Source organism: Schistocerca piceifrons, chromosome X (genome assembly GCF_021461385.2).
Source record: "Schistocerca piceifrons isolate TAMUIC-IGC-003096 chromosome X, iqSchPice1.1, whole genome shotgun sequence".
Taxonomy (NCBI): Eukaryota; Metazoa; Arthropoda; class Insecta; order Orthoptera; family Acrididae; genus Schistocerca; species Schistocerca piceifrons.
Window position 1 is genome coordinate 736,206,174 of NC_060149.1, and position 27,252 is coordinate 736,233,425.

General features: G+C 41.0%; 1 protein-coding gene across 1 annotated transcript in view; it reads left to right on the plus strand.

Annotated features, from left to right (window-relative positions):
- Nucleotides 1-27,252, plus strand: part of LOC124722682 (putative ammonium transporter 3) — a 234,576-nt gene that overhangs the window by 4,397 nt on the left and 202,927 nt on the right. The window contains exon 2 of the mRNA XM_047247825.1: nucleotides 16,521-16,806. Coding sequence (XP_047103781.1) covers nucleotides 16,521-16,806 — 286 coding nt within the window. The remainder of the gene's footprint in view (nucleotides 1-16,520; nucleotides 16,807-27,252) is intronic.

Consider the following 27,252-nt stretch of genomic DNA (forward strand, 5'->3'; position numbering starts at 1 on the left):
GAGACAGCTAACTCTATAACACAAATCATACAGTAATCGTTAGACAAAATTAACTATTTCTATGAACAAGAGATTTTGAGACCATATCTGGATTCCTGAAGTTCTAGGACAATTCGAAGTACTTTTGCTCTCTAAAACCTTTTCTCACACCTGCTGGACCTCGTTCCTATGGCAAGTGGTGTTGTATATGTTATCGGCCAAACCAGATTTTAGGATGAACTGGTTTCGCCTAGGTCAAACTCGTTCATCCTGTTACCGATAAGATAAAACAGTTTAGTCTAGGTCGAAACTGTTTGTCCTAGTTAGAATTTACATGCTTTAGGATAAACTGATACGTTCTAGTCTGAACTAATTCTGCCTAGTCGAAACACATGTCGCTGCCTATAGGAACAGGAAATCCCCGAATCATCTCTGGCTCGCTCCACTCGCCTCTCAACCGCTCTTAGCTCGCACTGTTTTTTGTTTTGAATGGTATTTTGCATCGACGAGTGCGCGTGTTAAGTTTCTGGTTGCGTTTAAAAGATTTTATTATAATCCTAGTATAATTATTGTGAAGCGTTTCATCATGGACGAACCTTCGTAGACATGAAAATCAAAAGCTGTGGAGAGAAAAGTTTCTGGGGGAAAATAAAAGTCTTCTCATTATAATGTGTTACCAGGAGACGAATATGGTGATTTGGTTAAACAAGTAGAAGACGCGGAAAAGTTGGAAAAAAGAACATCATTACAAAAAAGAAGACTGAAACGATTTGCTGTTTAGAAAACTGTTGATGTGAAAAAACTCATTGCACGGAGTGGAGGGAATATAAAATACTTTCTTGATGCAATAATGGATCAACGAAGAAAATACTTTGTTCCAGCTAATTAACTTTATGATGTGACTGACGCAGCTCATGTAGCTGTGGGTCATGGTGGTCGCGATAGGATGTTAACCGATATCACAAAGGAAATGATATGCCTCTATTTATCAATTTTTGTTGACAAAAAAGAAAAGAGGACTATTTTAAAAGCCAATTCTCCATTCGGAAATGAATAGCAGATGCCAATTCGCTTTGACTGATTTCCAAACACAACCACACGCAAATTTAAAATTCTTTCTAGTTTACCAAGACCATCTCACAAAATTTGTTCTCCTTCGTGCGTTAACATCAAAGAAGGCTGAAGAAGTGGCTTATCATCTGAATGACATATTCCTAACAGTAGGGGCGCCGTGCATTCTTCAATCTGAAAATAGCAGAGTATTTGTTAACAATGTTATAAGTGAACTCGCAAATCTTTGGTCAGAACTGAAAACTGTGCACAGTCAAATTCAGGGTTCTGTTGAACGTGCCAGCCAAGACAGTGAAAATATGATAAGTTCTTGGTTAAAGGACAACAATTCGACAAAGTGGTCGGAAGGATTAAGGTATGTCCAATTCATGAAAAATCGAGCTTACCGCTCTGCATAAAACAATCACCTTACAAAGCATTGTCGGCGTATGAGTGACTAGACATAATTTTTCTACACCTTGGAGAAGTTAGTTCCCCAGTTTTCCAACAACTATGCGTAGATCTTCAAACGACTACGGCCCTTTGACCTGAAGAAATAGTAAGTCGTACGCAATACCTATTGATGACGCGTGGATTGACAGTGCGTCCAGAGCACTTGGTGTTTTTCTTGCGAATAATCCAGGGTCCTTTTGTCCACAGAAAATGTTCTGGAATTTCGTGGTAAAGGTACTTGCGGCGGTGATATTATCATTACACGATTTAAAAATGCCGCGAGTTTGGCGTCCCTATGGAGGTCAGCAGCAGCTTCGTATCCCACTTGAAAGTACACCAAGTGCTCTCTCGGTAAAATGACAGGCAGCCGCTCGATCATACAATCGGTAGAAAAGTCGGTGTTTGTGTTAAAGTCACATAAGGTCTGATAGACCCACATAACGACAGCTCAAGTAAACGTCCACTCCCCCCAGCGCTGATTCTGAACGCAATCGTAACGCCACGCAGTCATGTCCTTTAATTACGGATTTGTGCAAATATTTAACTGTTTGATTAAAGAACAAGGCTCAAGACTGATATGAGACAGGTGTTTTCTACTGAGGAATCTGCAGTATGGTACAATTAACGGATTATCACTGATAAGTGATGTAACTGTCAACGTGACGCTATTATTGCGTCGTCTATAAACAGGTAGCCATTAATATTTAAATTAGTTTGCTCCTGAAAGCCTTTTGGGTACTTTTAGATACATTTTTGTTCCTACGTAGGTGGACTGGAATGATAGTATCGCAAGATGCATGAATAACTTCAAAGAGTTCATGGTCTGTTTCGTTAGTTGGAACTTCTACACAAATTAGAGTCTACATCCTCAACTGATCGTAATTCATCTTCATCTGGCGGAATGCGCAGAATGTGTGAATGAAGGAGACCTCCTTTTTAAAGTTCAGTAACACAAGAATAACCAATGACAACGCCTAGTACATGTTATTTTAAAAGATCGTCCAACACCTCTTGCAGTTTTAAATGAAGACCCCAGAAACTAACTCAGGCCTATGTTCATCCCTTCCACATGGGTTCGGTCGAGAGGTAATATCAGTGCACTTGGGGTTGCAAGTTATTGTAAGAAACATATCAGGCTTAGCTAGGAGGGCAACAATGGCCATAGCATAGTATACTGTGAGGGTTGCCAATATAAGTTGTAGGAAGAAGAACTCCTCTTCGTTCAGCATCAGTGTTAAGAGAGTCCATCAAATCTTCGTAACTATCAGCGCTGAGTTCCTTTTGGTTTAATCGAATGAATGCCAGGCTGGAACATTGTTGGTTTTGCAGTTACTTTCTCTTTATGAGGACAGAGATATGCCCTTTCCCTTTTATTGTTGTGGCAACCACCTCGGTGATAAATTTGATTGATTCCTCAGAAACCAACTAATACAGATGTGAATATGGCCTCTAGCAGCCGAATAGGTCGTGACCATATGAAACATTTCACAACTCTGACTGAAACAGATAGTTTACATTCTTCTTTAATTACAACAAACTTTCGTCGCAAGATAGATACACAATGAAGTTGCACTTTCAGATGATTTTTAATGACGATGGTAGATTCTGTGCTTCAAAGATTCTCATGTCATTTGCTCCACAAGCAATTGCTACATAAGGAACTTTGCCATCCCTGCATCGAAATTCTATGACACACGCATTAGCAGGTACTAAGTTCTCACATCCTCCCACACTCGGCATCCCCAAAACAAGCAGTTCTGATAAAATATAGTAGAAACGCTCTGACACCCTTTATAAACATTAATATCTTGTATATATATGTTCTTTGCAATCTCGTACTTTTCATATGTATACAAATCTGTCTCCATCCCGTCCTTAAACTTCTTGACCTTGCTCTCCCTATGGATTTTTCTACCATACAAGGAGAATCAAGAAATCCTTCACATTCCCTCTTGAGAATAATTACACATTTGATTCTTAGAAGATGATTATATGTTACACATCTTTGACTAAAGCACCTGAAAATTCGAATCAATTCCCGAAACGTAGTATGCCAGTGATAAAAAGATACAGATTTGATCGACGTAGACAGGTACACGTTGGGCGATACATCACTTCTAGATTGGAGCACATACTGTTATGCCTATCAGGCAGGTAATTTGTAATGACTGGTGAACTGTCTTGATATACAGCCATGCTCTTCTTCACATTCCATGTGCATTCCCCCTACAACAACAAAATTATCAGTTTTAATGTTCTGGTCAGCTAGATTTATCACGTATCCTCCTTTCCTGTTTCTCATGTTTCATGTTTGTAGTTTTAAGGCGGTAAGGCTAGCAGCACCTCCCACACAAATCGAAAACCTCATGAACCAAGCAATCATGCTACGAAATTTTTTCAATAGTTTCAACATGTATTCTAATTTCATAGGAGTCATAACTGGAAGTGATGTCATAATCACGTGATCAACTTACAAGCTCATATTACTTCCTAGTAGACAAATTACGGAACTAAATATGCATGATTTAAAAGGTAATGGCTTACGTCTTCTCGGTAGATTGGTTCCTTTAGATATCAGGAAGACGAAACTAGTTCTTTATCTTTGCCAACAAGACAGACAGGCCTCTCCTTTGTTACACAGATGCAGAGCTATTATTTGCATTCCCACATTTACCGTCATGAAGGTGAAGACTCTTATTGCATGTTTCCATATTCTTAACGCTAGGGAAGGTGGAACATCTTCCAGTCGTAGTTGCAATTGATAACCATAAATAATAAATATGTTTCGCTGTATCATCATCTTACTCAGTCTTGGTTCAATATCAAGTGTATGAGCCCAGTAACTTGGCTGATGAATCGATTTCAACATAGATGAATAGCCAGTCATCCACTTCCTCCCACCATTCAGAAAATATTCTGTTAAATCTAGATTCTTGTAATGCAACTGATTTCCACATTGATTTTGAAATGTAATTCGCTTATGAATAGACAATCATCCAGATGTGCTACATGGAATTCCAGCAAGACATAGTCTACATTTGGACTGTCAGTATAGCTGCTTGGTAGTTCATGTAATCGATTTGCACATTAAATAATGAAAACTATAGACATGCTGACTGTAGTTTTTATAGTCCCTTATTGGGCCTGATTGTCTGGAATGTGTGTACTTCATTTCAATTCCCTAGAGGACGCTGGTTTATATCCCACATCAGTCTGTTTCAGTATTTGTCTATGTGCAGGATAAACACTGGAATGTGTTTTAGCATAGCAATATGACCAAAATGTCTACCAATAGTAAACGATTTTTGTTGATGATTATTATTTGTAGCAAAAATCTTTGGGTGAAGACCAAGATGGCTACACTTCTAGTCACGTGATGTAACCGCCAAACCCTCTAAATATGACTGGACTTTCAATCCAGTTTTAAACTTCTAGCCCGCTTAACTGTTTTGTGCGTACTGCAATGTGGATATGCCAGATGTAGGGTCTGGAGGGATAAGTACTGGGGCCCCCACGGGAATCTACGCATGAAATAGTGTAACTGAGCGCTCTCTCTCTCTCTCTCTCTCTCTCTCTCTCTCTCTCTCTCTCTCTTTATAACGGGTTAGTCAACACTCCACATCCACAGCAGTCTGGGTGTGTGTGCTTAATCATACACGCATATATATATATATATATATATATATATATATATATATATATATATATATATATAACGTTACCGCTGGATATATTTCGTAAACCACATCAAATACTGACGAACCGACTCCACAGACCGAACGGAGGAGTGGGGTTAGTGTAATTGTTTAATACAAACCATACAAAAATGCACGGAAGTATGTTTTTTAACACAAACCTACGTTTTTTAATGGAACCACGTTAGTTTTGTTAGCACATCTGAACATATAAACAAATACGTAATCAGTGCCGTTTGTTGCATTGTAAAATGTTATTTACATCCGGAGATATTGCAACCTAAAGTTGACCCTTGAAACCTCCGACGTTGAGTTGCGTGTTGTAACAAACACGGGCCACGGTCGGCGAGCAGCATCTACAAGGACATGCTTACGATGACGACTGTGTTTACGAGTGTGGCTGTAGTGCACTGTTGTGGTTTGGTCTAGCTGTCGCAGTGTCCGCATGTAGCGCTTGCTGCTATTGTTATTCTGCATTCGTTTCCGCACGCAGACCAACTGTAGTAGACCGTGTTACCAGGTGTCTGTGATAGTGTAGTGCTGTAGGAACTGTGACCATGGTGTATTCGAACTCTGAAAAGGCGGAGATGAGCATACCCAGACAGAGAGCATCCAACGTGCCGCACATTGCAAAACAGCTACTGCCAACTGTATGCAACAGGTATGGTCGTAGCACGCAAACGGGTCCGTAACAGGCCCGTCACAGGAGAAGCGGGTGCAGTTGGTGTGTTAGCTGCTGTTGCCATGAACCCACACCTGAGGACATTGAGAGAGCCAGTGGACTGAGTCAAAGTAGTGTCATGCGCATACTGCATCGTCACCGCTTTCGCCCGTTTCATGTGTCGCTACATCAGCAATTACATGGTGATGACTTTAATCATCGAGTGCAATTCTGTCAATGAGCATTAACAGAGAATGCGTTGCAGTTCTACCTGTTTACCGATGAAGCGGGTTTCACAAAGCACGGGGTAGTGAATCTACGGAACATGCATTACTGGTCCGCGGACAATCCTCGGTGGCTCAGACAGGTAGAGCGACAGCGACCGTGGACTGTAAATGTATGGTGCGGAATCATTGGCGACCACCTCATTGGTCCTCACTTCATTGCAGGGGCCCAAACAGCATACATACATCGCGTTTCTACAGAATGATCTGCCAACGTTGCTCGAAAATGTCCCACTGGAAACGCGTCGACGTATGTGGTATCAGCATGATGGTGCACCTGCACATTCCACAATTAACACTAGGCTGACCCTTGACAGCATGTTCGACGGGCGTTTCGTAGGACGTGGAGGACGCATAAATTGGTGAGCCCGTTCTCCTGATCTTACACCTCTGGACTTCTTTCTGTGGGGTACGTTAAAGGATATTGTGTACCGTGATGTGCCTACAACCCCAGAGGATATGAAACAACGTATTGTGGCAGCCTGCGGCGACATTACACCAGATGTACTGCGGCGTGTACGACATTCATTACGCCAGAGATTGCAGTTGTGTGCAGCAAATGATGACCACCACATTGAACTATTGGCCTGACATGTCGGGACACACTCTATTCCACTTCGTAATTGAAAACGGAAACCACGTGTGTACGTGTACCTCACCCCTCATGGTAATGTACATGTGCGTCAGTGAAAAAGACCTATAAAAAGGTGTTAGCATGTGGACGTGATGTGCTGTTCCAGTCTCTTCTGTGCCTAAGGTACATCACCGTTCCCTTTGGATCCCTACGTAATTCAGTGCTCTCCGATACACACGATCGAACAGCGGAGGAGTGGTACTCAAGCGTCAACTTTAGGTTACAATATCTCCGGATGTAATTAACATTTTACAATGCAACAAACGGTACTGATTTCGTATTTGTTTATATGTTCAGATGTGCTAACAAAACTAACGGGGTTCCATTTAAAAAAACGTAGGTTTGTGTTAAAAAACATACTTCCGTGCATTTTTTTATGGTTTGTATTGACCAATTACACTACACTAGCCCCTCTCCTTACGTTCGGTCTGTGGAATCGATTCGTCAGTATTTGATGTGGTTTACGAAATATATCCAGCGGTAATGTTAGGTGACTCACACTATATATATATATATATATATATATATATATATATATATATATATATAGGGTGGTCCATTGATCGCGACCGGGCCAAATATCTCACGAAATAAGCATCAAACGAAAAAACTACAAAGAAAGAAACTTGTCTAGCTTCAAGGGGCAAACCAGATGGCGCTATGGCTGGCCCGCTAGATGGCGCTGACGTAGGTGAAACGAATATCACTGCGTTTTCTTAAGTAGGAACCCCCATTTTTTATTACGCATTCGTGTAGTACGTAAAGAAATACGAATGTTTTAGTTGGACCACTTTTTTCGCTTTGTGATAGATGGCGCTGTAATAGTCACAAACACATGGCTCACAGTTTTAGACGAACAGTTGGTAACAGGTAGGTTTTTTAAATTAAAATACAGAACGTAGATACGTTTGAACATTTTATTTCGGTTGTTCCAATGTGATACATGTACCTTTGTGAACTTATCATTTCTGAGAACGCATTCTGTTACAGCGTGATTACCTGTAAATACCGCATTAATGCAATAAATGCTCAAGATGATGTCCGTCAACCTCAATGCATTTGGCAATACGTGTAACGACATTCCTCTCAACAGCGAGTAGTTCGCCTTCCGTAATGTTCGCACATACATTGGTAATGCGCTGACACATGTTGTCAGGCGTTGTCGGTGGATCACGATAGCAAATATCCTTCAACTTTCCTCACAGAAAGAAATCCGGGGACGTCAGATCCGGTGAACGTGCGGCCCATGGTGCTTCGATGACCAATCCACCTGTCATGAAATATACTATTCATTACAGCTTCAACCGTACGCGTGCTATGTGCCGGACATCCATCATGTTGGAAGTACATCGCTATTCTGTCATGCAGTGAAACATCTTGTAGTAACATCGGTAGAACATCACGTAGGAAATCAGCATACATTGCACCATTTAGATTGCCATCAATAAAATGGGGGCCAGTTATCCTTCCTCCCATAATGCCGCACCATACATTAACCCGCCAAGATAGCTGATGTTCCACTTGTCGCAGCCATCGTGGATTTTCCGTTGCCCAATAGTGCATATTATGCCGGTTTACGTTACCGCTGTTGGTGAATGACGCTTCGTCGCTAAATAGAACGCGTGCAAAATATCTGTCACCGTTCCGTAATTTCTCTTGTGCCCAGTGGCAGAACTGTACACGACGTTCAAAGTCGTCGCCATGCAATCCTTGCGCATAGAAATATGGTACGGGTGCAATCGATGTTGATGTAGCATTCTCAACACCGACGTTTTTGAGATTCCCGATTCTCGCGCAATTTGTCTGCTACTGATGTGCGGATTAGCCGTGACAGCAGCTAAAACACCTACTGTGGCATCATCATTTGTTGCAGGTCGTGGTTGACGTTTCACATGTGGCTGAACACTTCCTGTTTCCTTAAATAACGTAACCATCCGGCGAACGGTCCAGACACTTGGATGATGTCGTCCAGGATACCGTTGGGCATTTTGATCACAATAGCCATACATCAACTCGATATCGACCTTTTCCGCAATTGGTAAACGGTCCATTTTAACGCGGGTAATGTATCACGAAGCAAATACCGTCCACATTGGCGGAATGTTACGTGATACCACGTACTTATACTTTGTGACTATTACAGCGCCATCTAGCACAAAGCGAAAAAAGTGGTCCAACTAAAACATTCATATTTCTTTACGTACTACACGAATATGTAATAAAAAATGGGGGTTCCTATTTAAAAAAACGCAGTGATATCCGTTTCACCTATGACAGCGCCATCTAGCTGGCCAACCACTGGGCCATCTGGTTGACCCCTTCAAGCTAGACAAGTTTCGTTATTTGTAGTTTTTTCGTTTGATGCTTATTTCGTGATATATTTGGCCCGCTCATTATCAATGGACCACCCCGTATATTATAAGGTGTGATATGTAGCTTTTAAAATACTTGGAAAGATTTGCAATACATTTCCAGCTATAAGATTCTGTTGTGGTGTAAATTGATACGCCTCCATTCCTTTGGTAAATCACTGTTTCTAAACACAGGAATATAAGGTGAAAAACTATTCTTACATAGAGTCGTTTTATTACTGCGGTCTTTGATCTGGGTAAGACAACCTTCATTTGGCATCTGAACGCTTAGTATTCTCTCTCAGTGCATAAGAGCAACAAGTCACCTGTATTTGGAAACGCAAGAAAATATTTTTATGCAATATAAAGTAGAATGATTCCATAAACGAAGAGGGATACACATGAATCATGTATTGACACTACTACCACAGATGAAATCATGAGAAGTTCGGTGATAGGGGATAAAAGTGCTCTGGGCACAACGTGATTAGCACACATTTTATCTACATGACAGATTAATAACTAATATCATTGATCTGCATTTTCCTAAATTTAAGCCATTTTTTGTTGTTTACTTCAACAGTATCAGTGGTGGGTAATTTAGTGTTTTCGAGACATATACAATTGACTGACTTTGGAGGAGAGAAAGCGCACATTGGAGAGACAGCACTAACACCACTCACATCATATTGTCGCTTCATAGTGAGTTATGGAAATCGCTGCTGAATCACCAGAGCCACCTGGAAGCGATAGCTGATGGCCTGTGAGCACCTCTCATGGTCCTATAGTTTTACTGTTTAACCATTTACTGTAATACATTATTGTTTTCTAAATAACAACACTCTTGCTACAAATTGGAAATGATTAACAATAAAATGAGAGTTCTAATGGAATATGGTAACAGCCTCAAGTAGACGATACGCGTCTAATGCAAACTGTTGTCTGTCTGTACACAGTTTTAATTATTTAACGTGAATATCGATTACACAAATTTGTACTGACGGTGTACTAATATAAAATAATGTATTCTGAGACTTTACTACAGAGGAAATGGAACTTCTGAGAATGCTGATGCTGATGTCATCGATTCCTGTTATAGTGATGCTGATTGCTGATGTCAGCGATTTTAGCCAGAGTTCCCACTGCTCCCCTACTGACATACGCCATTACCTATTAAATCATATATATCTGGTTCTCTGATTTGTCTACTGGAAAGTAATACGAACTTACAATTTGGTGACAAGATCATGATGTCACCTCCGATCATGACTCCTAAGAAATTAGGCTACAGACCAAAAATAAATCATATAATGTGATTGGTCAGTTTGTGATGTCTTGGATTTGTGTTAGGTGCTGATCTAACGCTACAACCAATAACGTTAGATGTGAAAATGCGTCGCAGTTCCACCATGCTAGGCTAGCCTCAATATGTTGTCTTAAAATATCCGTGATTACGCATCGTGATCGACCTTATCAATAATTATTTATCAACTGCATAACAGATTTTGAGAAATGAATCAAATTTTCAAGTGCGTTTTTCATTGTGTGTTACATAAAAATACATTACGCTTACCAGGTTGGTTTAATACATGATGGAGTTGAATTCAATTATCGGGCAACCTCTTTGAAACGTATCTTTCCTAAAAAATACCCAGTAGAGTGCGAACTATAAGGGGAAATCATTATACGCAAGGATTATACACATCCTCCAAACGAAGTACTGCGTTTACCACCATACGAAATACAGTAGTAATATCGCATCTACAGACTTCTCCACGCAGCAGTATCACCCACTGAACTGGACTCTGATATTAGCCGATTTGTGCCTCGTCTTCAGTGACACTGTCGTAGACGTGACGTTATCAGAGCACTAACGATACATGAGAACCACGAGAGGAGGATTCGTGGTAAATCTTAACATCCAATACTTTAAACCTGATTGTTTTATTTGTAGTGGAGGGATGTCATGAGTACATGTAGGAATGTATTTTTTATTAAATAAAGCATTTGTTTAATGAAAGATATCGACATATTTTGTAAATAAGAATGTATGGGCGAATCAAAGAGCTCACAGACGAGTTTCACAAAATACATGAGCCATGTAGTAAGCATAATTTCAGAACTTTTTAAGGTCGCCTGCAAACTAAATTCAGTGGCTGCTATTGGTAGCGCATAAGCCTCTCTATCTCCAGGCGAGGACTGTGCTGCTGAGCATTGTCTTGTAAGAAGTGGTATGAGTGTTATCTCGTTGATTCTCCATTTATCAGTTTTGTGTAGGACGTTTTTTCTTAAGTTACTGGCAACCAGTGTGTACGTGTTGAGGTAGTGGCGGTTATTCACCCAGCTCGGTGCTTAACATATACGCAGGGTACATAGAAGTTGCGCTTCTCAGGCGGAAGTCTCTATGCCTGAGAGCGCTGTACGCGAGGCAGCGGCAGTGGCTGCTGGGTGCGTTACATGCTAGTACCACCACTTAGTAAGTAGCCATAGTTTTATTTACTGCAGTGTTTCTTACTTCCACAGTCAATTATTTTTGTGCATTTTCTTGAAAAAATGAGAGACAATCAGTCAAAATAATGTAAATAGCGATATAGGTTCACAAATTGGATTCCTTATGCCACTATTTTTCTTAACAGTGTAACATCGCATATTATTAGTGCATGAAAAATGTATGCCCTTTATTTAGCAAGTGGGTATTTGTTGTTAAATAATGCATTCAGTAATTTATTAAACATTCAGGCGTCTTGTATGTGTTTTGGAGTCGTGGTAGGGGTTATGCGTTGTAGCACCTAAAGAAATATCATGACATGGTTAAACTATTCATAATAAAAAGAAAAACTTGCAACCGTCGTTTTGATGTTATTTTATTATATTGAAACCAGTTTCGGTGACTCAGTACACCCTCTTCGGGCCTTAACTGGCGCAGGGTGGAGGGGGGGGGGGGGGGGGGGGTTGTACTCCAATCGTATACATGATCCTCTCACTGGCCAACATCTATGAACTGGCTTCAGTAGAATTCTGTAACAGCGATGTTGTGTCTGCAACCATCAACACAACATCGCTCTTACAGTATTCTACGGAAGATAGTCATCACAACTGTTCGAAATTGTGAAGATTTCCATGGTTTCCCTAAATCACTTCAGTTGATTCGTGGGATGCTTTCTTTAAAAAGGCCATTGGAAATTTGTCTCCCAGTCACGGACTTCTCTGATTATAACAACGTAAACGGGATATCGAACACTGAACGTACTTATCCATCATAAACCATGATACCCAAATCAAAACACTTAGTCTCTGGAACTATTGTCCGCATGAATTTCAACGCTTTCTTTTAGACCGTTGACTCCTGATTGACCAATATTTGCACTGTGGCGGATGTGAGTCATGCCAGGGGCGACTAAGCATCGCTAGTCTTGAGACGAATCAAGTGTTCTCTCCACCCTTTATTGTATACCTATTGACACACAGCTCAAGACAAAAGCATCGAGGACACTGTGTCTTGGTACGTTCACACCGAGCAGTACACCACTTCTTTAGTCGTTCAATTGCAGTGATATCTTTGCAGGACTGTCTGGATATGCTTTCAGTGTAAGCTACTTATTGACTTATTGGACATTGACAGAGAAAGCCAACGACCCATATTCAGTACAGGAGCTTGGAACGAAACTTAACATACATGACGAACACCCAGGCACACTTGTCCTTTACACATAGTGCGAAAGTATAATTCCACATATAACGAGACCACAAATGTATGATTCTGGAGTATAGTAGACTGCGAAACAACTGTAATCAGTTGTACAACATTATACGCATTTGCCCTTTTAATATTTTCTAACATCGGTACTGCAAATTTTCTCAGGGAAAATTCACTGATTTATTACGATGTTTGGGGACCCATAATTTTCATATATTGTTATGAAAGACTACCCAAAGTTAAGTGATTATTCAGTCTTAATTAAATAGCAATTATTTGATATAAAATATTCTACTGAAGCATTACTTGTGTTTGAAAATCGGTATGTCTTGTACTCTATGAGTTATCGGTGCGAAGTTCATTTATCTTTAGTTACTGTTTTCTCTGGCTAGTAGTAGTAGTGGAGAGTTGGATGTGAGCTGTGATGGAGAGAAGTCGAAATCTAGCTCGTCCCAGACGTACTCCAGTGGATTATACTGTTAATGTTTCACCAAGTACGCATGAAGTATATTGTGGTTATTTAAAAGTGAAGACTATACAGCAGAGTAAATTTATGTGATGCTTCATTACAAAGAAGTCCACTTAATACCTGTTTACGTCGTTTTAAGAACACAGCTAATCTGCGTTATCGATGACTCGACTGAATGAAGGAATTATACCGCAATACTAACTCCAAGAAGAAGATTGCTCTTAAATGCTTTCAAAACCGAGGGAACCTCTCGGCGAAATCGTATCCCGTTTATTTTCAGGACAACGAGAAACAACTTCAACAACAACAACTACTACTACTACTACTACACTGAGCGGAAAACGAGTATTATTTCAATTACCGACTTTCTACAACGAGCAGTGTTAATGAAAGTAGTTCTAGGTACCGTGCCCTGCAATTAATTTTAATCAATTCTATGTCTGGAAACTACCGACTTAATTCTATCTGTACTTTATTTCGTCAGTTATTTAGTAATATTTCAGTTTTAGGCAGGACACTGTTTCATTAGACAGTGCAGTGTACAAATGAAAGGTAACTACAGTGGGATATTGATTTGCTTGCCATATAAAATAGTGTTATTTTCATATATAGTGTCATTCGTGCCATTTTTCGCAATTTTCGTGTGAGACTTCGTGTCTAATTGACACTGTAAACAGAAAGAGCTGTCATTTCACCGAAAGAGCTTTCAATTCTCGCGTGCGTACTGGCAGTTATTTCGATGAAAGATAATGTCACTCAACCAGTGTACCAGTGGCACAGCTAAAAACTAAAATATTGACTTAGGATTCCCTGTGAATTAACTTCTTGTTGGCTTGAATTAACAATGTTACCCTAGATAAATCTTTTTGGTAACGCTTGCGATCAGTTTTATTTATTCTGGTGGCGCTTTTTCTAAGTCCAGACGGACCCTAACCAAGTTATTTGTTTCATGTTCTCTTGCTCATTGTCTCTCTTGACGTTTTTGCCTTGCAGAATTACTTTCAGGATAGTTTCAGAAGATATAATTATTTCTGAAGAGAGGTATGAAGTCAGTGACTGGCGTTTCTCTCTTTATTCGTTTGTGTAATCGCAAGTGGCCTTACGGAGGCTACATGACTGCCATGCGTTGCGTAAATAACTTCACAGCCCTGACGTATTATGTTTATTTGAGTCGTTTTTTGGAATGCAATTTTGGGCATCTAATGGTCTTTGTAGACACTACATGAGTCTTTGGTCTCATCATCTTATATGTAGGGAGGCCCAGAGAAGTGTACTCTCGACAGGAAAAAGATACTCTTTTGGAACATGCTGCTTTTAAGTCATATCTACAGTTATAAGTGGAAAAAGTCCTCTTGTTCCGCAAAGTGCGGTACCGAGAGCACAACGTTGTTAGGTATCGAACAATTAAGTCAGGGGAGAGTTTCACGATCCGAAATAGTATCAAATATTCGTTTTTGCAGGACCAGGTCAAGCTCCTGAATGAAATACGTTCTGATGAAGAATTTTTGTGCTGCATTCCCATTGGGACGAAACCCTTTCTGGTATTTCGATCTATCACACAATGCTTGGTGTAAAATCACCGTATTTTCGCATAGCGTGTACTACCACGTTCACGCGCACAACACAGCGCCTCAGTATTAGTCAGTGTAAGCATAGAACAAGCGACCTCATACCTAAAAAACCCGAAATTGTAGCTCAACAAACGCTTTGAAAGTTCAACGGCGTTTTTCAGTTTTGGTATGCTCGCTGAATACTGCACAGTTCACCAACATTTAGTAATCTGAAGTTCGGAATTACGACCGTACGGCGCACCGCGCGGAATTTTTAGTCCTATCGGAAGAAAGTCACCAAATTGTCCAAAAACCATTTTCAGTGTTGTTGACGGGTGGATTCTAAACACCTCGCCTCTCGAATCCAAAGATTCGCCTCAAATGATCTCAGCACATCAACGCACAGAGTCCCTCCGGTCGGTGGATTTGGAAAAATTGATTGCTGTACATTGTTTTAAAATAAAATAAAATGCATCACAACAAAAGATGGAATTCTGACATTCCATGTTTTTCCTTTAATTGCATATCTTTTGCCGGCCGAAGTGGCCGTGCGGTTAAAGGCGCTGCAGTCTGGAACCGCACGACCGCTACGGTCGCAGGTTCGCATCCTACATCGGGCATGGATGTTTGTGATGTCCTTAGGTTAGTTAGGTTTAACTAGTACGAAGTTCTAGGGGACTAATGACCTCAGCAGTTGAGTCCCATAGTGCTCAGAGCCATTTGAACCATTTGCATATCTTTTGTCATTTGTTTTTTCTTGAATGCATGCGTATTTTAAGATTTGATTGTGCGTGGAATTCCAGGCTCAATTATTATGGTATTACAAGGGCGTAATTAGATTCTGGACGAAAGGGGAGGGGTATACAGGGCGCAGTTGGCTCTGAAGAATCCCAGCAGCCCGCTGAAAAAAATCTTTTGGGAACAGAATATAGAATGTGCTATTACCACATACCCCTTCCGCTCTCCACAAACCCCTCCCCATCGTCCGTATAGGAACAGGTTGTCATAATTGAGCACCACCCATATGACTACACTGGACGATATTTTGCCATTTAGGCTACTGATGACAGAATTTGGAGCAAATGCAACCGTCGCCGTTTGGGCGATGTTTTGTTGATCGATGCGATTTTTGGGCGACACTGGCAAATTCGTGGTGATTCATTGATTTTAATTTTATGTTATTTTTAATGATGCTTAACTCTCCGCTTCCTTGTGAATTACTGAAATATTGCAACGATGAATTTCTACTAGTCCCAAATAAAGATGCCAGTTCTAATATTAAACTGCTGTAGATAGGGAGATAGGCTACGATAGTTGTGCGCAGATATTTTTAACTTACCGTATCGCTGGTGGACGAATGAAAATCCGTTTTCCTCTTCTTTCTTGTTACAAACTTATCTATAGTTAGAAACTACCCCCAGCAGCTCATAGCACATAAACCATAAATAGCATCACATCTAACATTAAATTCAGCTGCAAGTAAGAACTGAACTGATCGGTGGGCTTGTTGTTTCTTCGTTTGATTGAAAATCAAAATATCTGTCAGTTCCAATACGGGGTAAGTGCGTCGCGCATGATTTCATTTGGGTAATATGTGCGGCCAGAATCCCTCACCGCCTTTGGCTAAATCCTCACGTCCGTGCGATCGAGTCTGAGTGGTTTATTATAACACATTTGTATTACACTTCTGTTTCCAGGTTTCGGGATGTTGGAATCTGGCTGTGTGTCAACAAAGAACGAGGTAAACATAATGATGAAGAACGTAGCAGATGTGGTACTTGGTGGCTTCAGCTACTGGCTCTTTGGTTTCGGTCTTAGCTTTGGACGAGGAGAATATACCACACCATTCATGGGTGTGGGAGAATTCCTCTTGGATGCTGATGACGAAGATACTCTAATGGGACCTGTAATGGCAGCGTTTCTGTTCCAGCTGTCTTTTGCCACAACAGCTACAACTATCGTCTCAGGAGCTATGGCAGAAAGGTAATTCTGTAACCTCGATGTAATTTTACTCTTGTTCAATACATGCAGTGGTAAACGGCAAAACTTACGAGGACTGCTCGAGTGCGAGGTCGCAAGTTCAGTCTTCAGCAAGGCCCATTTGAAAGTGTTGTGTTAATAATTATGACAGGGAAAATATTAGTTGCTAATGAATCACCTTTACATCAGGAGGACAACAGAGAATGAGTGTCCTGCAGATGCAGATATCAACTTTCTATGAGATGCATGTATTACACTTCACAAAACTGACATCGTCGACATTCAACAAATGTTCAAAAAAAAAACATTAACTTGCATCATGAACTCTGAATGAAAAATGGTGCGCCACAGTGACCGCTCTTAAAGAATGCATATAGAATCATACCGGTATAACGGGATAATGAGAACTGATGGCATGTGACAGCATGCAACCTAATGTGAAACAGTCTGTCGTGGAGCTTATTGAGAAACAGACTATCCTTTAAGATGCAGGTGCAGATAGTGCGATAATATGTTCTATAGGTACGGAGAAAACAAACATCCAGAGCCTGAATATTTCCAGTTTTTCTGGGTAGTATGAATTGCAACGTCACACAATTTTCAGGACGGACAGTTTGCTCTAAAGGAGCATCATTTTTATACGCAGACCAGAAATCAAGCACAAGCAATTTTTTTCCAAGTATTGACCAAAAGCAACGTTCTCTTACGCCCATTTTTTCTTGTAGTTCTCTTACGCTGATTTTCCCACTCTTGTTTGCTGTGACGTAATGATTCACTACCGCTCTTGAAAGATTACGCACACAAGAAAGAATCTTAGGGGGCAGAGCACCTCCATCTTATCGCAACACAGTAAATAACTTTCTAGCACATTTACCATCCAGATTAACAGTCGGCATAACTATATATGAACACGTTAAGGCATCTTGATACAACTAACTTGGTGCCTCTAATTTCCAGGGTTCCTTTCACAAGCATTTCCACTTCAAATCCCGATAGTTCGGAGATAAAAGCAAATTCCATACCGAACGATAGGATAAGTTTTTTTTATCCTCATCTACAAATTTTCAAGCTGATTCCGTAGTTTCCAGGCATCGTAAAGTTGACGCTTTGTTTGAAATTTCGTTATCTACTGTCTTCCAATTTTATAGCGCTGTTTGAAGTTACGCAACCATCCAATGCTTCCCTTGAAAATATTGGTATCTATGTCGCTCGCAATTTGATGTGCATAACGTATTAGGTCACTATCATGCACATCCTGTAAATTGTATCGAGAATTTTTGAAACACTCAAAAACTAGTTTCTTTAACAACTACGTCTTGTCCTCCCTTGAATACCCGTATTTTTTATTGTTTTCATTATACACTACGCGGTCATTTTGCTGCGGACTTATCGAAATCAGTTCATATATTTTTTTTTATGCTGCGGATGATCTCCCATAAAGGTAATTTTTTTAGTGCCCGTTGTTTTGACAACGATTGTCCTTTACTAAGTTTCACTGGAGATAGGATTTGTCGCTCCTTGTCCGGCAAGGATGATGAGCTACATGGCTCGCCTTTTTCAGTATCACTTTCACATGTTAAGCACGTATCGTCATCATTAATCTCCTCACGTACATTATCCGTACAATTGAGCGTATACGACACCACGTATTCCACTGACTCATCTTGAAGAAACGCTAATATTTCATCTGTAACTTCTTTCTGACTCTGCGGAATTCCTTGGACTCCTTTCTAACGAAATGTCAACTTCGGAAACTGTCGTTGTAGATTTAACGTAATATTCGCTTTGTTTATTGTTGTCATTGCTCTGTTTTGTGTCAACACCACTAGTACTGTAGCATTGTTGTGAGTTACTCGTCGACTAAGCAGTTTAACTACGCTCCGTAGCCTCATGCTGTTCGCACCACTGGATACCGCCAGTCCCGCCCCCTATTGCCATTAGCAGCCAATATTGTGGTTGCATGGTAGACAATACGTGGCGCGTAGAATGCCGTAGACGCCATTGGCCTTTTGTGACAGAGCACTCAAGGGCTTCCTTGTTAGTCTGTTGTATATATGACAGCTTTTGTATGTTTTCTCTCGAAGTACAACCGAAAGCACTTGCCCCTCTGTGAACATGTAACTCAGCTCAATGCAAGGACTTTAGCTGCAGTAACGTACCTGCATATTCATTGTGTGATTTGTATCCACTCCCTTTGCAAACGAACAATTGTCACTGCGGAGGCCATGACGTTGGGATCACGGAATTACTTCAGACTTTGTACACTTCTAGTAGGCCATTAAAACAAGCCGCGCGTGGTAGCCGAGCGGTCTGAGGCGCCTTGCCACGGTTCGAGCGGCTCGCCCCGTCGGAGGCTCGAGCCCTCCCTCGGGCATGAGTGTGTGTGTTGTCTTTAGCGTAAGTTACTTTAAGTTAGATTAAGTAGTGTGTAAGCCTAGGGACCGATGACCTCATCAGTTTGGTCCCACAGGAACTTACCACAAATTTCCAATTTTCCACTAAAACAACATAATGTGCAAGTAGTAAGATGCACTACTCTGGCAATACCGAGAAAACCGCAAGAGAATTTTTTACGCGTCTGTCATGTAAATGATGTATCTGTGCATAGGTGCCGAATGTTACAGTTCATGGAAGTCAATTGGCTAACGTCGGAGCTTCGTAAGACGATCGTGCGAGAGACGACGGTTGGACTCCCGCTCGAACTTTGATTTCTATAGTAGAAATGAAGTCCCAAGCTTCTTCACAGAGTGTAGGGGAACGATGCGGGAGACCCGCACCGCCGTGCTAGGCAAGGACCTAATGGAAGTGGTTTGCCGTTGCCTTCCTCGGACCGTAATGGGGATGAATGATGATGATGAACACCCAGTCATCTCGGGACAGGTGATAATTCCTGACCCCGCCGGGAATCGAACCCGGGACCCCCTGCTCGGGACGCGAGAACGCTACCGCGTGACCACGAGCGGCGGACATTTCTGTAGTACTAGTATAAATTATGTTATGTTCAAAAAACTTGCACCTACGCTATTCGTTCGTGCTACTTCAGCAGTTCTCACCGCTACGCAGGTTAACTGCCAAATGGGGCTTCCCTTTGTGTCTGCAGCTCGAAGCACCGAGGTGCAAAGTAGTTCCGGGTACCTTACCAGATTGTATGTATAAGGGATTTCCCAAATCGCGATAGGCATACATTTTCAGGAAAACTCTATGCATTTCTTCATTTACTTGTTTATAGTTATAAATATGCTTGTTCTAATAATTAAAATTATTTTATACAGTAAGTAATCAAATAACACGAAATTAGTAAAACTTCATGCAAATACACGCGGTTATATTACTTCTCAATGTCATACAAATTAAATAATATGACCATTGGTGAAAATAAAGTAGATTAAAAATTAAGTGTGAGCAGGAGTCGAACCGTCCCCTCATCGGCATTAGTCTGAAGTAGGTCGAACGCTAACCAGTCGACCAGCATGAACTCCAACGACCGGTACCTTCGCACAGATACATCGGTGACATAATAGACGCGTAAAATTTTCAATTGGCTCTAAGCACTATGGAACTTAACATCTAAGGTCATCAGTCCCCTAGACTTAGATCTACTTAAACCTAATTAACCTAAGGACATCACACACACCCATGCCCGAGGCAGGATTCGAACCTGCGACCGTAGCAGCAGCGCGGTTCCGGACTGAAACGCTTAGAACCGCTCGGCCACAGCGACCGGCGACGCGTAAAACTTCTCTTGCGATTTTCTCGAACTTGCCAGAGTAGTACACCTTGCTAGTTGCATATTGCGTTATTTTAATGACCTGATAAAGGTGTACAAAGTTTGAAGTAAATCCTTGATCCAAACGTCGCGGCCTCCCTTTGTCGGATATAATTTGTTTCTGTGGAGAAACAGGGGCTGATGTATTACAGCGATTCAGTAGCTTTGGATTCTCAGTTTATGATAGCAATTACGAAGCAAATGTTTGACAAGTGGTTGGATTAACCAGCCAACTGCGTCCACTCTCCGTGAGAGCCTTAAGGCAGCGGAGTGCACGAAGGAAAGGCATACTCAGTGTGACGGTGATGCTAAATCGGAAGGCAGACGGAACAACTACACAACATATGCTACCCACCTTAGTGCATATTCACGATTCATGTTATCTTTCAACGGATTCGTAATTCAACCGTCATTCCTCAGAGTCAGTATCGCTGGACAGAAAAGTAATTTTTGCACATTTGACTGCTTCACTTTTTGACGTGCAGTAGTGGTACTGAAAATAATTTTAAAATTTTTTGCGAACTTAGCTACGTATCTGAACAGCAAAGGAGGAAATTAAAGATTTCGTTTCAGCTGTATCAACTGTAAGTCGACGGCATAGCCTTAAATGAAAGGAAGGAGCCATCTCACGGACTATCAGTTCACTTCTTCTATAACCATTTAATCACCATTAATATCTATTTTTTATATTTAAAATGGCTGCAAGGATACATTATTGATTTACTTCCAGTAAGGGACTTTTTCCAAACATGAATGACAAATTACATCGATACAGCACTATTATGACAGACTGAGGCTCTCTCCCCATTGACAAACTTTATGATTCAGTTTGAGTAAATGCTCATGAGTGTGTTACAAAAGTCAATGAACCGCACTTTCTCTGAAATTTGTCACAGGGTTTGCATTGCAGAAAAGCATTTTTATTTCATGCATATGTTAAAACAGTCAAGACTCTTTCGTTTTATGAGCCTGCAAAGTTTGCATTCAGAGTTGTATGTCACAACTAAAGGCCTTAGAATATTCTAAATTTTGCAACTATTTTATAATAATCTTATACCAACATTCTACCGCAAGACCGCTACGGTTGCAGGTTCGAATCCTGCCTCGGGCATGGATGTTTGTGATGTCCTTAGGTTAGTTAGGTTTAACTAGTTCTACGTTCTATGGGACTAATGACCTCAGCAGTTGAGTCCCATAGTGCTCAGAGCCATTTGAACCACCGACATTCTACACCTTTCTTTACTCTAGTTCTCAGGAAGAACCATCCTAAACTCTTACAACACATATGGCATTCTCCTCCATGCAGCGATGTGTACTTGTAGTTTCTTTGTGAGTGAGAATATGTTGAACATCGTACTACTCCACATACATTTCTGTTATTATTGTAATATGAACATATATTTCAGTTGCAAAGGATGTCTACGAGTGTGAAACCAGCTCTGTGTGAGTGCACTGTAAGGTTACATATTTGGGAGAGTTCTTTCTTTCGTGATTATACGTTCATGTTACAATGCTTCCTCCCGTCTGACACAGCCCATGGCCTGTGATAGTATTTCCGAGAGCTACAAGAGTTAAACGTGGGTTACTTAGTTGGTTGGTTAGAAGGTTAAGGGGCTAAACAGCGAGCTCATGAATCCCTCGGTTAAAAGATGGGTCATTTGTTCTTGGTGAAGTGAGACAGAAATTTGATCGAATTATCATAGCGTATAGGAGCAGTAAAACAGCGGCATTGAAAGAAATATTTATGCCAGAGCTGAGAAATAATTTAGAGAAAAGTAAAACTAAATGATTCGAGCCGGTGTGCAGGTTAAACGGCAGACGAGACCTCCCCCAGGACCAATCTTTGGAAGCCGGCCGTTGTGGCCGAGCAGTTCTAAGCGTTTAAATCTGGAACCGCGCGACCGCTACGGTCGCAGGTTCGAATTCTGCCTCGGGCATGGATGTTTGTGATATCTTTAGGTTAGTTAGATTTAAGTAGTTCTAAGTTCTAGGGGATTGATGACCTCCGATGTTAAGTCCCATAGTGCTGAGAGCCATTTGAAACATTTTGAATTAATCTTTGGCGAGAGAAACCTGAGCCACATTTGACACCCCGCAAAACAGATTAACTGCTAAGACAGTTGCGGAGTAAGGTTGCCTTCTAGCTGAGAAGATTTCTAATAGTAAAAGTGAGATGGCTAAATCATAATAATCATCAGTTGGACCAACAATAAGTTGAGAGAAGCAATCAGGTCAATAGGTGGATTGCGCATGCCGAGTGTTCCTCTGGGCTCTGCATGAAGCAGGGACCGTCTGACCCACAGCCGTCCCCCTCCCGATCCGTTATTGATTTTATTTATTTATTTTTGAGTCATCAGTCCTCTGACTTGATTGATGCGGCCTGCCACGATTTCCTCTCCTGTGCAAACCTCTTCATCCCAGAGTGGCACTTAAAACCTATGTCCTCTCTTATTTGCTGGATGTATTCCAGTTTCTTCTTCCTCTACAGTTTTTTCCTTCTACAGCTCCCTCTAGTATCACGGAAGTCATTCCCTGATGTCTTAACAGATGTCCTATTATCCTATCACTTTTCCTTGTCAGTGTTTTCCACATATTCCTTTCTTCTCCGATTCTGCGCAGGACCTGCTCATTCCTTACCTTATCAGCCCACCTAATTTTCAACATTCGTCTGAAGGAACACATCTCAAATACCTCGATTCTCTTCTGTACCGGTTTTACCACAGTCCATGTTTCACTACCATACAACTCTGTGCTAAAAACGCACATTCTCAGAAATTTCTTCCTCAAATTAAGGCCTATGTTTGATACTAGTAGACTTCTCTTGGCCAGGAACGCCTTTTTGCCAGTGCCAGGCTGCTTTTGATGCCCTCCTTGCCCCGGCGGTCATTGGTTATTTTGCTGCTTAGGCAGTTGAATTCCTTAACTTCATCTACTTCATGACAATCAATCCTGATGTTAAGTTTCTCGCTGTTCTCATTTCTGCTACGTCTCATTACTTTGGTCTTTCTTCGATTCACTCTCAATCTGTATTCTGTACTCATTACACTGTTCATTTCATTAATTTCTTTGGTATGTTTAATAACAGAGTGGTGCATCATGTATAATCATGAAGCACAGTAAGACAGACAATTGTAGTTTATATTTAGGAAATGCAATTGTACTTTTATATACCCTTGTGTCTGTATCATATATATTTATTTGTTGACAACATCCATACAATCTATATTGTCTACGGATGGATAGAAATAAATAATAAATAAAAATAAAATCAGTAGATCATGTAATTCTTCTTCACTTTCTCTGAGGATACAATGTAATCAGCGAATCGTATCATCGATGTCCTTTCACCTTGAATTGTACTTCCACTAATGAACCTTTCTTTTATTTCCATCACTGCTTCTTCGATGTACAGATTGACAGATTGAACAATAAGGGCGTAAGACTACATCCCTGACTTATACCTTTCTTAATCCGAGCACTTCGTTCTTGGTCATCCGCTCATGTTTTCCCTCTTGGCTCTTGTACATATTTTATATTACCGTTCTCTCCCTATAACCTACCAATATTTCTCTCAGAATTTCCATTTCCTTGCACCACTTTAAATTGTCCAATGCTTTTTCCAGGTCGACAAATCCTATGAACGTGTCTTGATTTTTCTTTAGTCTTGCTTCCATTATCAATCACAAAGTCAGAATTGCATCTACGGTGTCTTTGGCCTTCCTAAAGCGAAACTGATCGTCATTTAACACATCCTCAATTTTCTTTTCCATTCTTCTGTATGTTATTCTTGTCAATAACTTGGATGCATGAGCTGTTAAGCTGATTGTCCGATAATTCTCCACTTGTCAGCTCTTGCAGTCTCCGGAATTGTGCGGATGATATTTTTTTCCGAAAGTTGGATGGAATGTCGCCAGACTCACACATTCTACACACCAACGTGATTAGTCGTTTTGTTGCCACTTCCCCCAATGGTTTTACAAATTATGATGGAATTTTATCTATCCCTTCTGCTTTATTTGATCTTTAGTCCTCCAAAGCGCCCTTAAATTCTAATTCTAATACTAGATCCACTATCTCGCTTCTAAATCGACTCTCGTTTCTTCTTCTGTCACATCAGACAAATCTTCCCCCTTGTAGAGGTCTTCAATGAACTCTTTCCACCCATCCGCTCTCTCTTCAGCCTTTAACAGTGATGGGTCTGCCCCCGGTAGCTGAATGGTCAGCGCGACAGAATATCAATCCTAAGGGCCCGGGTTCGATTTCCGGCTGGATCAGAGATCTTCTCCGCTCAGGGACTGGGTGTTGTGTTGTCCTAATCATCATTCCCATCGACACGCAAGTCGCCGAAGTGGCGTCAAATCGAAAGACTTGCACCAGGCGAACGGTCTACCCGACGGGAGGCCCTAGTCATACGATATTTACATTTTTTTAACAGTGGAATTCCTGTTGCATCCTTAATGTTACCACCATTGCTTTTAATTTCACTGAATGTTGGTTTGACTTTCCTATATGCTGATTCAGTGATTCCGACAATCATTTCTTTTTCGATTTCTTCACATTTGTCATGCAGTTATTTCGTCTTAGCTTCCCTGCACTTCCTATTTATGTCATTCCTCGGCGACTTGTATTTCTGTATTCCTGAATCTCCCTGGACATTTTTTACTTCGTTCTTTCATCGATCAGCTGAAGTCTTTCTTCTGTTAACCATGGTTTCTTCGCAGTGACCTTCTTTGTACTTATGTTTTTCTTTATGACTTCTATGATTTCCGTTTTTAGAGGTGTCCATTCCTGTTCCATTGTACTGCCTACTGAGCTATTCGTTATTGCTGTATCTATAGTCTTAGAGAACTTCAAGCGTATCTCGTCATTCCTTAGTACTTCCGTTTTCCACTTATTTGTGTATTGATTCTTCCTGACTAATTTCTTAAATTTCAGCCTACTCTTCATCACTACTACATTGTGATCTGAGTCTATAACTGCTCCTGGGTACACCTTGCAGTCCAGTATCTGATTTCGGAATCTCTGTCTGACCATGATGTAATGTAACTGATATCTTCCCATATCACCAAGCCTTTTCCAAGTATATGTCTTCCTCTTGTGATTCTCGAACAGAGCATTCGCTATTACTAGCTGAAATTTATTGCAGTACACAATTAGTCCTTCTTCTGTCTCATTCTTTATCCCAAGCCCATATTCTCCTGTACCCTTTTCTTCTATTCCTTCCCCTACAACTGCATTCTAGTCACCCGTAAGTATTAGACTTTCATCTCCCTACATACTTTATTACCCTTTCAGTACCCTCATATACTTTCTCTATCTCTTCATCTTCATCTTGCGACGCCGGCAAGTATACCTGAACCATCGTTGTTGGTGTTGGTTTGCTGTAGATTCTGATAAGAACAACCCTATCACTGAACTGTTCACAATAACACACTCTCTGCCCTAACTTCCTATTCATAACGAAACCTACTCCCGTTATAGCATTTTCTGCTGCTGTCGATATTCCCATATACTCAACTGACCAGAAATCCTTGTCTTCTTTACATTTCATTTCACTGGCCCCTACTATATCTAGATTGAGCCTCTGTATTTCCCTTTTCAGACTTTCTAGCTTTCGTACCACGTTCAAGCTTCTGACATTCCACGCCCCCCGACTCATACAACTTTATCCTTTCGCTGGTTATTCAATCTTTTTCTCTCGATCACCTCCCCCTTGTCAGTCCTCTCCCGGAGACCCGAATGGGGGACTATTCCGGAATCTTTTGGCAATGGGGAGATTATCATGACACTTTTTCAATTACGGGCCAGATGCCCTGTGGATATACATTATGTGTCTTTAATGCAGAGGTTTCCATTGCCTTCACCATGATCATGCAGTAGATCATAGCTGATTTTTCTGCCTTTAGGGGCAGTTTCCCACTCCAAGGACAAGAGCGTGCCCTGAACCTTTGTCTGCTCTTCCGTCCTGTTCGACAAGGCCGTTGGCAGAATGAGGATGACTTGTTATGCCGGAAGTCATCTGCCGCCAACGCTGATTATGAATCAAAGTTTAAGCGGCGGCGGGTTTCGAACTTGGGACCGAGGATTTTTTGATTACTAATCAAAGACGCTACCCCTATACCATGGGTGCTTCGTTATAGCCAAAGTGTTAAAGATTGGAACAGCACCCTCTATTTCGTAGGAAGCATAAAAAACAGTTTTTCGTCATCATCCGATATCAGTCCTTAAGCTCCTGCCTTCACCATAGTGCTTTATGAAGAGACACTCTTAAAAAAGTAAAATAAAGTGAAACAGAAAGAGAGATGTAACCATATACTAAAGTAATGAAAACAGAGTACTAGAAGAATAACCATGGTTTCTGGTACAGGAGGTAGGGTCCATGGTATCACAGGCACAGTATGCGGCCGGTGACACCCCAACACCAACCACCCTGCGTTGCCCACACCCTGAAAGCAGTTTAAAACGTTGAATCTGAGTGTAAAAAACACTTTCCCGGAGTAAATGAAGAACCAGTTCAACTATTCGTACGTAGTCCGCCAACATTTGAGGCTGAGGAACTGGGAGACCATACTGGCGTCGAGAGTAAGAAGGAGCGGGCACTTCACCAGAATGAGAGCAACTGTCTTTGTGAGTCCACAACCAAAATGAGGCAGTGGCTCATTATGTAAAACAAAATTATGAGT